This window comes from Phoca vitulina, unplaced genomic scaffold (assembly GCF_004348235.1).
Source record: "Phoca vitulina isolate PV1807 unplaced genomic scaffold, GSC_HSeal_1.0 scaffold4, whole genome shotgun sequence".
In the NCBI taxonomy this organism is placed as follows: Eukaryota; Metazoa; Chordata; class Mammalia; order Carnivora; family Phocidae; genus Phoca; species Phoca vitulina.
Window position 1 is genome coordinate 47,032,878 of NW_022589707.1, and position 13,614 is coordinate 47,046,491.

The 13,614-nt window shown below is 34.3% G+C and overlaps 1 protein-coding gene across 1 annotated transcript in view; it reads right to left on the bottom strand.

Moving 5' to 3' along the window:
- Positions 1–6,318, bottom strand: part of ABCB5 (ATP binding cassette subfamily B member 5) — a 119,635-nt gene extending 113,317 nt beyond the window's left edge. Inside the window, exons 1-3 of the mRNA XM_032401225.1 lie at positions 6,266–6,318; positions 3,057–3,111; positions 1,059–1,209 (exon numbers count right to left, since the gene is read on the bottom strand). Of these exons, the coding sequence (XP_032257116.1) occupies positions 1,059–1,209; positions 3,057–3,111; positions 6,266–6,318 (259 nt within the window). The remainder of the gene's footprint in view (positions 1–1,058; positions 1,210–3,056; positions 3,112–6,265) is intronic.
- Between the last annotated feature and the right edge of the window lie 7,296 nt (positions 6,319–13,614).

Below are 13,614 nucleotides of genomic sequence, written 5' to 3' on the forward strand. Positions count from 1 at the left end.
AGTTTGACTTCTTTGCTGATTTGGATGATTTTTATTTTTTTTGTTGTCTGATTGCTGGGGCTAGGACTTCCAGTACTATGTTGAACAACAGTGGTGAGAGTGGACCATCCCAAGACAGTCCAGGTTTTAATGACACATTTATCTCAGATATAATAAATAGCTATAAGGATGCTTTCTACTGTGTGATTTGTAGAAAAACATATAAAATCACGGAATTACTAATATTTATAATATCCACCAGATAAAAAAGACTATGGATACTCAGTATGTCAGTGCATAGAATTGCTGGATTTACACCTAAAGAATGTTACCTTTAAGGACATGACCCTGAAATAGGATATTAAAAAGGTAATGATATATGAAGGACATCTATAATTATGGGAAAACAGAACCCCTTTTCTCCCCCACACCCATTAGATTTCCCTCCTTTTTTCAGGATTTTTACCATAATTTTATTCATGTTCATTTTGGCTTCCCCGCTGCATTATGTTCTACAATGCCATGCATGTCCATATACTATTAATGAAACTCTAAGCAGCTGAGAGATTTTGTCATTCTTGGCTTCTCCTTTTTAAAGGGTGAACTATAGATTAGGGCCCTGGAATGGCCCGAGCCTTTGGTTAAATCATGATATAATCACCACTTCTGATGAAAATTATTTAATTTCCTAGAGAGAGAAGTTGAGGTACACTCAGTCTCAGATGATTTTTATATACCATGAGCAGTTCACTCCTGAGTCTCTAGCCTGCTGGTCCACCCTGCAGATTTTGGACATGTCAGCTTCCATAATGGCATGAACCAATTCCTTAAGATAAATTTCTTTCTCTCTGTCTCTATCTCTATATTTACACACACACACACTCACATCTTATTGATTCTGTTTCTTTGACAAATGCTAATACACATTTTGGTTCTTTAGTCCCTGGATATATAGAAGAATAAATGATTTATATACATATTATGTAGAGACTGTGTGATAATACAAAAATCTGTATTATGAGCTGTTTTATTTAATGCTTTTGCGTCCCCAGAAATAGAAAAGTAAATACTGAACTCACTTGTATTGGTTTTGCCTAGACATCCACCAATAAGGTCATCACTCATTTCTCCTAAAATCAGTGACATTAGAGGAAGACAGGCTCCATTTACTAGTGACGCCAGTAATCCCAAGATCATGAGTGTGATGTCCAGTCCATCAGCAAAGCGGAACTGAGGAAAAAAAAAAACATGGTGGCATTATAGCTATAAAAAACAAAACCAAAATGAACCTACAGTTTTTGCCATTAAGTAAATGTTATTTTATAAATTAAGAAACTAAATAAACGTATAAAATCATGGAAAAGTATTTGTAAATAAAGTAAAAAAAAATCCCTGATCTTAAAGATTTACAATGTATTTTGAAGAAGTGTTGAAAAATATAAAGTAGCAAAATCAGTACAAATTATACATCTGTGACAACATCTGTGACACAGGTCAGACCAGATGTGTGTATGAATCAGAATCTTCCTTCCATTTGATTGATTCTGGAATAAATTAATATATTTTAAAACATTGCATTGACAGTATCTTGACTTATGGAGAGCTGAACTTCAAACTCTCAATTCCTTGGGCTTATCAGCATCATAGCAATGATACAACTAAGTGCAGTGAACAGTAACCATGTGGTAAAAATTAGTTCATCAATGTAATAAATTATATTTTTCATATTATTTTAAATTCCTTGGATTTTTTTCTACCCAGGACAACATCTATTCTTTAATAGGGGTCTATAATAATTTGTAAGCCTGTTGAGAATAAGAAAGAAATAATTGAAAGCCAAATACTGATTGCTTTATATTCTATTCTATAGCAGATCCCAACAATGCTATTCCAAAACAAAAACATGAACAAAACTCGAAAATGTGGATTATTTATCTTACTGAGAAGTCAAGACAAAATGTATAATGGTACTGAAATGAAATTAGATTTGTATAACAGCAAGAGGAACTTAGTATATATTTTATGAGTGGAGACTGAAAAAAATTTAATGTTTTTTCATGTATTCATGTGATTGCTCATAAATATTTATGGAGTAACTACCAGAGTGTTGTACTTGATACTACAGATGATAAGAGGGTATCTGATTCTCCACCTTCCCCCAGAATAGTGTGTTATCTCCTTGATAAAGTTTGTCATGTTCTGCTACGTCCCATGTTTTTTAGAATTTGACTTCTGAAAAAGCAGTTACTGTTTCATGTGAATTTCTAATGACACTGACAGCCAGGCTGACACAGAGATTAGAGCAGGTAGAGGAGTTGTTTTGGAAACACATTCCTGAAAATGTTCCTTGAACATAATCCTAAGAAATGTGCTCATATACTTTTTTATGTATAGGTTTTACAAAATATTTAGATAATTATTTTTTATTTTGAAAGAATTTATACACTTTAAAAATAAAAAAGCAACTTATATCAATGTATTCTCATTAGAAAATACTGAAATATAAGCATAAAATAGTAAAAGTCACTCACAATTTTTCACCACTTAGAAATAGCCTCTGATAACATTTATGCATCACATACACATATACACTTTTTTTTGTTTATTGCAAAATTGGGATCATTGTATAAATACTGTGTTTCTTTTCTTATCCCTATTATGGGAATGTTGGGTTGATTATATTTTTTCTTATTGGAGATTATATATATATATATATATATATATATATATATATATATATATTTTTTTTTTTTTTTTTAAAGATTTTGTTTATTTGAGAGATAGAGACACAGCCAGAGCAGGAACACAAGCAGGGGAAGTGGGAGAGGGAGAAGCAGGCTTCCCGCGGAGCAGGGAGCCCGATGCGGGGCTCGATCCCAGGACCCTGGGATTATGACTTGAGCTGAAGGCAGACGCTTAACGACTGAGCCACCCAGGCGCCCCTGGAGATAATATTTTGATTAATTTTTAAATTTCCCTTTACCCCCCAATAGATGTAAACTATCAATCATTTTATGCACTACTGACAATTCCCTAAAATTTTTGGATACACATACTTTCTAACTGATTTCACTTACTATCTCAATAGGTCCAACAACTTGTTTTCCTACTTTGGGTAGTTCTTGTGGTTTTCTGGAAAATAAATGTTGAAGATGGAAAGGTTACAATATGAATATAATTTGCAAAATTTTCCAGTTAAAATTGTTCTGAAATACCAAATTTCACTCTTGATAGCAAATCTGCATCAACACTGAAATTTTAAAAACACACTTACTGATACACAGTACAAAGACTTTTATTATAATCAATGGGAAAGTAAGTTGAAACTGGCTGTCTCTACATTAGTTAGACTAACAAATGAAGGCATGCCTCTGAAGTAGAATTTTTTCAATTGTGGTAAAATACATGTAACATAGAATTCACCATCTTAACTAATTTTAAGTGTATAATTCATTAGTATTTAGTACATTTATATTGTGCTACCATCACCACCATCCATCCACAGAACTTTTCATCTTGAAAAACTGGCTCTGTACCCATTAAACAGTAATCCTCCTTCTTCTCTCTTGCCTTCAGCTTCAGGCAACTATCATTCTATTTTTCTATCCCTGTGAATCTGCCTACCTTAGGTGCCTCATGTAAGTGGAACCATACAGTATTTTGTTCTTTTCTGTTGGGTATATTTCCCTTAGCATAGGATCTTCAATGTTCAGCTCTGTTGCAGGGCATGTCAGACGTTTTCTCCTTTTTAAGGCTGATTATTATTCCACTGTATGTATATACCATGTTTTGTTCATCCATCCATCCATTCATCAGTCAATGAACACTTCAGAGTGTTTCCACTTTTTGGCTACTGTGAATAATGCTGCTATTAATATGGGTATACAAATATCTTTTCAAGTCCCTGCTTTCCATTACTTTGGGTATATAACCAAGAGTGGAATTGTCAGATCACATGTGAATTTTTTAATGACACTGACAGCCTTGATAAATTCATTTTTAATTTTTTGAGGAACCATCATACTGTTTTCCATAGTAGCTGCACCATTTCACATTCCTATCAACCATACACATGGTTTCTCTACATCCTCACGACCACTTGCTATTTTCTATTTTATTTTAATAGCATCCACCTTAATGGGTATAAGGTGGCGGATTAGAATTTTTAAGCTTTTGTAACAAATTGCTCAAGAGCAACTGTAAGCTTTAAATGAAAGAAGTCCTAGGAAGTATACATTAAGTATACTGTGAATTTTGTCCCCCACTGAAAATTTCATTTCTTAGCTAACATTTCAAGAAAGTCCAGATGAAAACTGTAAATTGTATTCATTGATTTCAGGGAAATCTGTCAATTAAATACACACACACACACACACACACACACACACACAAAAGATTCTTTTTTGTTTGTATTTTGTTATCCTTATATCTTATGGGTGTACATTTTTTTTTTTTTAAAGATTTATTTATTTATTTGAGAGAGCGAGAATGAGAGAGAGAGAGTACACGAGAGAGGGGAGGGTTAGAGGGAGAAGCAGACTCCCCGCTGAGCAGGGAGCCCGATGCGGGACTCGATCCAGGGACTCCAGGATCATGACCTGAGCCGAAGGCAGTCGCTTAACCAACTGAGCCACCCAGGCGCCCATGGGTGTACATTTTTTAAAAAAATTTTATTTAATTTCAATTTAGTTAACATATAGTGTATTATTAGTTTCAAGGGTAGAATTCAGTGATTCATCAGTTGTATATAACACCCAGTGCTCATTACATCAAGGGTCCTCCCTTAATGCCCATCACATAGTTACCCCCCCACCACCCCTCCAGCAACCCTCAGTTTGTTTCCTATAGTTAAGAGTATCTATGGGTTGTCTCCCTCTCTGTTGTCTTATTTTATTTTTCCTTCCCTTCCCCTATGTTCATCTGTTTTGTTTCTTAAATTCCGCATGAGTGAAATCAGATGTTTTTGTCTTTCTCTGACTGACTTATTTCACTTGGCATAATACCCTCTAGTTCCATCCACGTCATTGCAAATGGCAAGATTTCATTCTTTTGATGGCTGAGTAATATTCCAGTGTGTGTGTGTGTATATATATATATATATACACACACACATATATATATACACACAATACACACACACACACACACATATATATAATGACTGGAGGTCATCAGATTAAGTTTTCTAAAAAAGATATCACAGAAAGATGAACTTCTGACTCTTCTCTCCAGCTTTATAACATATTGTTCTGTCAGCTTTGATAAATAACAAGTCACTTAATTTTATTCCCTCTGAGGTTAATTACTTAAGTACTGGGCCAATATGCTCTGAGATGTTCCATAGATGACAACAAGTGCTTTAAGATTGTATAGCCCTTACATTATCCCAAATGCTGATTTTAAAGTTTTTTATTTTATTATTTAAGTAACCTCTACACCTGTTGTGGCACTTGAACTCATGACCCCTGAGATCAAGAGTCACATGCTCCTCTGACTGAGCCAGCCATGTGTCCCCCAAATGCTGATTTTAAAAAGTAAGACTCAGTATGCTCTCTTTTGATAAATTTTGTTTCAGGGAAACATTTCTGTCACCCATTGACCTTCATGAAAAGCCTTTGAAGGAAGGTTCACATAGTCTTTTGAAAGTCTCTCTTCTATCAGAGTTGAGAGTAGAGAAGAGTACATGGGCAGATACAGTGGAAACTCCCTTTCTGGCTATTTGCAGCCCTGCATTAATGAAACAGGCGATCAAAAGGGGTCTCTTGAATTTTACAGTTTATATATCTACATGTAACACAATTATCATGGTAAAAGTGAAACTAAAATAGACTTTAAGCCATTTCAATTTTAAATTTATAAATTAATGGATTATAGGTATAGGAAATTTTTTAACACACACACATACATATACACACAGATATGCATTTAGTGAAAAAATAATCAGAATCCAGTATTTTCTTTTATTAACTGTACCACATGGATTAAGTTTCCATAGAGAATTGAATTGAAAATATTCAGGTATTTCTCCTCTTATATTGGTAAGGTACAAGAAATTCAGAAGAGAGATCTGAAGAACTAAAAGTACTAAATCAATAAACCCTAGTTATTACACTTTCTAAAGTTACTATTAAGCCAGTTGTAACAGTGATTAAGAGGAGGTCCATAAAAATGCAAATAGCACTGTTATTTTTGGAAAAAAATTATAAACATTTTTGTTACAGCTTTGAAAAGGATAGGTATATTTGAAGTTGCAAACCATTTTTTGTAGAACTTAGGCAAAGCTTACCCATTTCTCTGATAATTTTCTTGCATCTCTTCATCTCTTTCAGAATTTGCCATCATATTTACAATTCTTCTGAAATATTAAGAAATATATCATGACTGTGTAAAATGTCATCATTTAGTTGATATAAAGCATTCTTTACATTCCCTAAGAGCTTCTGAAAAAGTATGCCACTGAGTTTCATCTTGTCTTCGTACTCTGCCCCCCAAATGAAGTTTCTGGTTAGGAAGCTCATTTTATTTTCAGATGTTATCATTGAATAATGAATAAATAATTTTGTTGCTTCATTCTGGGCTTAGATTTGGACCTAATAAAAATTCTAGAAATGAAATAAAAGGAAAGCCAGATTCTATGGACAATGAATGTTTTTTCAGGACACTGGATTTTATTCCTATTCTGCCACTGATTTGATTGTAATTGATGAAACTTTTAAACTCTCATGCTTAGTTTTCTCTATAAAAAGTTGATGCAATAGTTTCTGCTAGTCAGCAGTTTGTGCGAGTAGGGCTTTCTAATTTACCAAGTATAAGCAAGTTAGAGCTTCTATCATGTATAAATAGTTGTCAAAAAATTAGAATATTTTGAAAACTCATTGATCATTAAAATTATATTAAGAATAATTTATTCTTCCTTTGGATGACACTTCAGAATTCTAGCCTGTCTTAAGATTGCAATTATGTACATAAATTTTCATTTCATTGCAAATGTAAAGATATTTTTACTTAATCTCATTTGTTAGGCAATATAACATATTACTGATATTGAGATGATTATAAGTAATATGGATTTAAACTCTAGCGTGTAATTACTGATTAATGAAATACTACCCAAGTATCCAAAAAAAAAAAAAAACAACACCAAACAGTACACTTTTAAATGGTAAGCTTCTCCATGAAGGAATGAATCTCAATGGGTCAGTTTTTAGTGGCTGAGAAAAAAAGCATGATATGAATACATTGGCATATTATTTCTTTTTCAGAAATCAGTGGTCATAACTTTATATATATAAGAAATCTTTACAATTGCTATACTGACTTTACATTATCTCCAGTTATTTGGCATATGTGTAAGGAAAGTAATAAAATACACTCTACTGATCATTTGCATTTTATAGAAATTAACAATTATGTAATAAAACTCACAAATTCATAAAAAGAAATCAAAACAATTATGACTTACCTCAGTCAGTGCATGGAATGTTCATCTACACCAAAATCATGTGTGGTTTCTCTCCTCAACAAATAACTAACTGTACTTTCATGCTGTGCTTTACCGAGCTTATTTTCTGACCATGCTGTAATATCAGATTACAACAATGGTGAATTTCCAGGTAAAGCACACTATGTTCTTCATGCCGTACCGCACATGGGAAATCAAAGTTAGCTTTAAAAAAAACTCACTGATCCAAAGAAACACTTTTTAAAGACCTGGTAGTGTCTCTGATTTTCTTTTGGGCTTTTCTCATATCTATATCATGTTCACTGACACATTCTGTCTTATATTACAATTCTTAGTTACCCTATTTGATTGTATTTCTTTATCTATTCCTTCATAAATTCACTGAAAAAGGTACTGAGCTTGTATTAGGAATCATCTGTTAGTTTCAAAAATAGAAAGACATGGTCCCTTTTCCTGAGAAACTCACACAAACCCTTCCCCCCTACCCTTTTCCTCTATGTTACAGCCTTGCTATTCAGTGTGGTCCCAAGACCAGCAGCATCAGCAACACCTGGGACTTTACTAGACATGCAGAATTATTTTTTCTAATTGTGGCATAATATACATAAAATAAAATTTAACATTTTAACTATGTTTAAATTACCATTCAGTGGCATTAAGTACATACATAATGTTGTGCAAGCATCATCGATACAAAACTTTTTCATCATGCCAATTGAAACTCTGTACCCATTAAACAATAACTTCCCATTCCTTCCTCTCCCCAGTCCCTGGTGACTACCATTCTACTTTCCGTCTCTATGAAGTTGTCTATTCTAGATATTTCAGAGAAGTAGAATGGTATAATATTTGTCCTTTGTGTCAGGCATATTTCACTCAGCATGTTTTCAAGATTCATCCATGATATGGCATGTATCAAATTTCATTCCTTTTTAAGGCTAATAGTATTTCATCAATTATATATACATTTTGTTTATCCACTCATCTGTTGATGGACATTTGGACTGTTTCCACCTATTGGTGACTGTGAATAGTGCTACTCTGAACATTGGTATATAAGTATCAGAGTCCTTCTCTAATTCTTTTGGAATTGAAGTGGAAATTGTGGATCATATAGCAATTCTATGTTTATCTTTTCAAGGAACTGCCATATTGTTTGTTACAGTGGCTATACCATTTTACATTCCCACCAGCAGTGCACAAGAGTTCCAATTTCTCCATATCCTCACCAACACTTTTATTTTCTGGTTTATTGATAACAGTAATCCTGATAGGTGTGAAGTGGCATCTCACATGGTTTTGATTTGTATTTCCCTAATGACTACTGATATTGAGCAACTTCTAATTTTTATTGGCCATTTTTATGTCTTCTGTGCAGAAATGTCTATTTAAGTCAGCTGCCCATTAAAATTTTTTTTTTCTTTTGTAGTTAAGCTGTAGTTCTTTATGTATTCTGGATATTAAACCACTATCAGATATAGGCTGTTCAAATAATCTCTCTCATCCTGTGGGTTGTCTTTTTAGCCTTGTGATTGTATCCTTTGACGCACAAGGTTTTTTATTGTGATTAAGTCAAATTTATCTATTTTTTCTTTTGTTGCCTGGGCTTTTGGTGTCATAGTCAAGAAATTATTGTCAAATCCAATGTCATAAAGCTTTCCCCCTGTTTTCTTCTAAAAGTTTGATAGTTTTAGCACTTACATTTAGGTCTTTAATCCATTTTCCATATGGTGTAAAATGAAGGGTCTAACTTCATTCTTTTATATGTAGATATCCAGTTTTGCCAGGACCAGTTTCATTGTGTTGAAAACACTATCTTTTTGTTCATTTTGTCAGTTTCATTTGTTGAAAATGCTATCTTTTCCATATTGAATGATCTTGACAACCTTGTTGAATATCATTTTATCATATATGTGAGGGTCTATTTCTGGACTCTATATTCTATTCCATTGGCCTGTATGTCTTCACGCTAGTACTACATTGGTTTGATTACTACAGCTTGGTAATATGTTTGAAATCAGGAAGTGTGAGCCTTCCAAATTTGTTCTTCTTTTTCAAGATTGTTTCTGCTATTTTCAAGATTGTCTTTGCTATTTGCTATTTTGCTATTGTTTTGCTATTTGCTATCTTTTTCAAGATTGTTTTGTTATTTGCTATTAAAACTGCATAGGAATTTTAGGATGGGTTTTCCTATTTATGCAAAAAACATTATTGGGATTTTGATAAGGATTGTATTGAATCTGTAGATCACTTTCAGTAATACTGTCATCTTAAAAATATTAAGTCTGCCAGTCCATGAACATAGGATGCCTTTCCATTTATTTGTGTCTTCTTTCATTTCTTTCAGCAATGTTTTGTAGTTTTCAGTGTATGCATCTTTCACCTCCTTGACTAAGTTTATTCCTAAGTATTTTATTCCTCATGATGCTATTGTAATGGGATGGTTTTCTTAATTTTCTTTCCTGATCATTGTTAGTGTGTACAAAAGTAATTAATTTTTTTTTTTAGATTCCATATATGAGATCATATGATACTTGTCTTTCTCTGTCTGACTTATTTCACCTAGCATAGTGCCCTCAAGATTCATCACAAATGGCAGGATTTCCTTTTTTATGGGAGTAATATTTCAGTGTATGTGTGTGTGTGTGTGTGTGTGTGTTTGTGTACACACCACATTTTCTTTATTCATTCATCTGTTGATGGACCCTTAGAAGTTGTTTCCATGTCTCTGCTATTATAAATAATGCTGTAATGAACAAGAGGGTGCAGATATGTCTTCAAGATAGTGATCTGATTTCTTTCAGATATATACCCAGAAATGTAATTGCTGGATCATATGGTAGTTCTATATTTACTATTTTGAGAAACCTCCATATTGTTTTCCACAGTGGCTGTACTGAATCATGCTTTTTAAAATCCATTCCAGAAATGCAGAATTTTGGGTTCTGCCCTAAAACTACTGAATAGAATCTGCATTTTAACGAGATTCTCCAGGTGGTTTGTATGTACATCAAATTTTGAGAAGCACAATTCTACAGCATTTGATACAAAGTCTTGGCAAATAGAAGGCATTAATTCTCTAGAGGAAGTATTATTTTTTTGCTAAAACTAAGAATATAAAAATAAAGTTCAAAATACAGTGTAATGGCAACATATTGTTCTTATATCTACTGTCCATAGCATGGTTTTAAAGTGTGAACAATATTGGAATCTCATGGAGTGCATTTAAAAAAATGAGATAGTGTTAAGTTTTAGTCATAGAATTTAAACAGGGCAATATCATAAAGAGTAATATGGTGATTAAACTGTCTAGTCAGAGAAAACCTCTTATAGAAGGTAACATTTAAGGTAAATTACAAGAAGGGGGTTGCCATACAGAGATCAAGAAGAGTATCCCAGGCAGAGGGAGTGTGATTAAATGGTAGAAAGAAAAAGTGCATTGAGGCAAAGGGACACAAGATGAAAAAAAGTCACAGGACAGTGAGGAAGTCATCATTATATGTAAAGATATAGGTTGGCCATGATGGCTGCCCTTTTGTTCTTCCATATCATACAATGTTTCAAAAGGAAGATAAGATTAGTTTGAAACATGTCAAGTGTGTGATACTGGTGAGATAATCAGGTAGTAATATCCAAAAATCAGTAGGTAATGTGGGAAAAGAACTCAGAACACCTTATTTAGCCAAAGCAGAACCTGTCAGTCAGCCAATCCTTAGTGATCAATAACTATGTAGAGGTTATCATAGCAAGTACTACAGAGGATACAAAGAAATATAAAATTAGAAAGAATTATTTTGTTTACAAGGGCTCCTGCTTTTTTTTTTTAAGTAGACTCCGTGCCCAGTTTGGGCTTGAATTCACACCTGAGATCAAAAGTCAGATACTCCACTGACTGAGCCAGCCAGGCACTCCAGGGCTCTTGCTTTAAAAAAAAAAAAAAAATCTGATTTCATATGGCAAAATGGAAAGTCATATGACAAAATATCACTGTGGGAAGAAATTTTCTGAGTGGCACTTAATTAAGCCTGCTGGGTAAGAATAACTTGATGTATAGCTAAAAGACTGGTTGGATGGAAAGCACAGGAGTTTTGATTAGATAAAAGATAAGAATTTTACAGAAGCTCTGAAAGGAACAAACTAGTAGTGGAAAGATTATTGTTGTGTATGGACAAATTTCACAAAATTTTTTGTTTCCATTTTCTCCATAAAGCTATTCTTTCTGAAATGGAAGAGTGTTTTATTCTCTTCACAAGCTCCAACTGTTTTTATATCCTGCAATATTTACACTTCGACTTACTTCAGTTCCTCAAACGCTGTTCCCTTCTCCCATCCACATGTGGAACTGGATTGTGGAATTAAGAATTACATATAAGAGCTCTAAAAATACATACACCTAAAGTGATCGTTAACTTTATGTATCAGTTTGGCTAGGCAGTGGCATCCAGTTGTTTGATTAAATACCCATCTAACCTAGAAATAAATCTAACCAAAGAGGCAAAGAATCTATGCTCAGAAAACTATAGAATACTCATGAAAGAAATTGAGGAAGACACAAAGAAATGGAAAAATATTCCATGCTCACGGATTGGAAGAACAAATATTGTGAAAATGTCTATGCTACCTAGAGCAATCTACACATTCAATGCAATCCCTATCAAAATACTATCAACCTTTTTTTCAAAGAAATGGAACAAATAATCCTAAAATTTGTATGGAACCAGAAAAGACCCAGAATAGCCAGAGGAATGTTGAAAAAGAAAAGCAAAGCTGGCAGCATCACAATTCCGGACCTCCAGCTCTATTACAAAGCTGTCATCATCAAGACAGTATGGTACTGGCACAAAAACAGACACATAGATCAATAGAACAGAACAGAGAGCCCAGAAATGGACCCTCAACTCTATGGTCAACTAATCTTTGACAAAGCAGGAAAGAATGTCCAATGGAAAAAAGACAGTCTCCTCAACAAATGGTGTTGGGAAAATTGGACAGCCACATGCAGAAGAATGAAACTGGACCATTTCCTTACACCACACACAAAAATAGACTCAAAATGATTGAAAGACCTAAATGTGAGACAGGAGTCCATCAAAATCCTAAAGGAGAACACAGGCAGCAACCTCTTCGACCTCAGCCGCAGCAACTTCTTCCTAGAAACATCGCCAAAGGCAAGGGAAGCAAGGGCAAAAATGAACTATTGGGACTTCATCAAGATAAAAAGCTTTTGCACAGCAAAGGAAACAGTCCACAAAACCAAAAGACAACCGAAAGAATGGGAGAAGATATTTGCAAATGACAGATCAGATAAAGGGCTAGTATCCAAAATCTATAAAGAACTTCTCAAACTCAACACCCAAAGAACAAATAATCCAATCAAGAAATTGGCAGAAGACATGAACAGACATTTCTGCAAAGAAGACATCCAAATGGCCAACAGACACACATGAAAAAGTGCTCATCATCACTCGGCATCAGGGAAATCCAAATCAAAACCTCAATGAGATACCACCTCACACCGGTCAGAATGGCTGAAAGTAACAAGTCAGGAAATGACAGATGTTGGCGAGGATGCGGAGAAAGGGGAACCCTCCTACAATGTTGGTGGGAATGCAAGCTGGTACAGCCACTCTGGAAAACAGTAGGGAGGTTCCTCAAAAAGTTGAAAATAGAACTACCCTACGATCCAGCAACTGCACTACTATTTACCCCAAAGATACACATGTAGTGATCCAAAGGGGTACATGCACCCCAATGTTTATAGCAGCAATGTCCACAATAGCCAAACTATGGAAAGAGCCCAGATGTCCATCAACCAATGAATGGATAAAGAAGATGTGGTATATATATATAATGGAATATTATGCAGCCATCAAAAAACACGATATCTTGCCATTTGCAATGACGTGGATGAAACTTGAGGGTATTATGCTAAGCGAAATAAGTCAATCAGAGAAAGACAATTATCATATGATCTCACTGATATGAGGAATTTGAGAAACAAGACAGAGGATCATAGGGGAAGGGAGGGAAAAATGAAACAAGATGAGACCAGAGAGGGAGACAAACGGTAAGAGACTCTTAATCTCAGGAAACAAACTGAGGGTTGCTGGAGTGGAGGGGGTGGGAGGGATGGGGTGGCTGGGTGATGGACATTGGGGAGGGTATGTGCTATG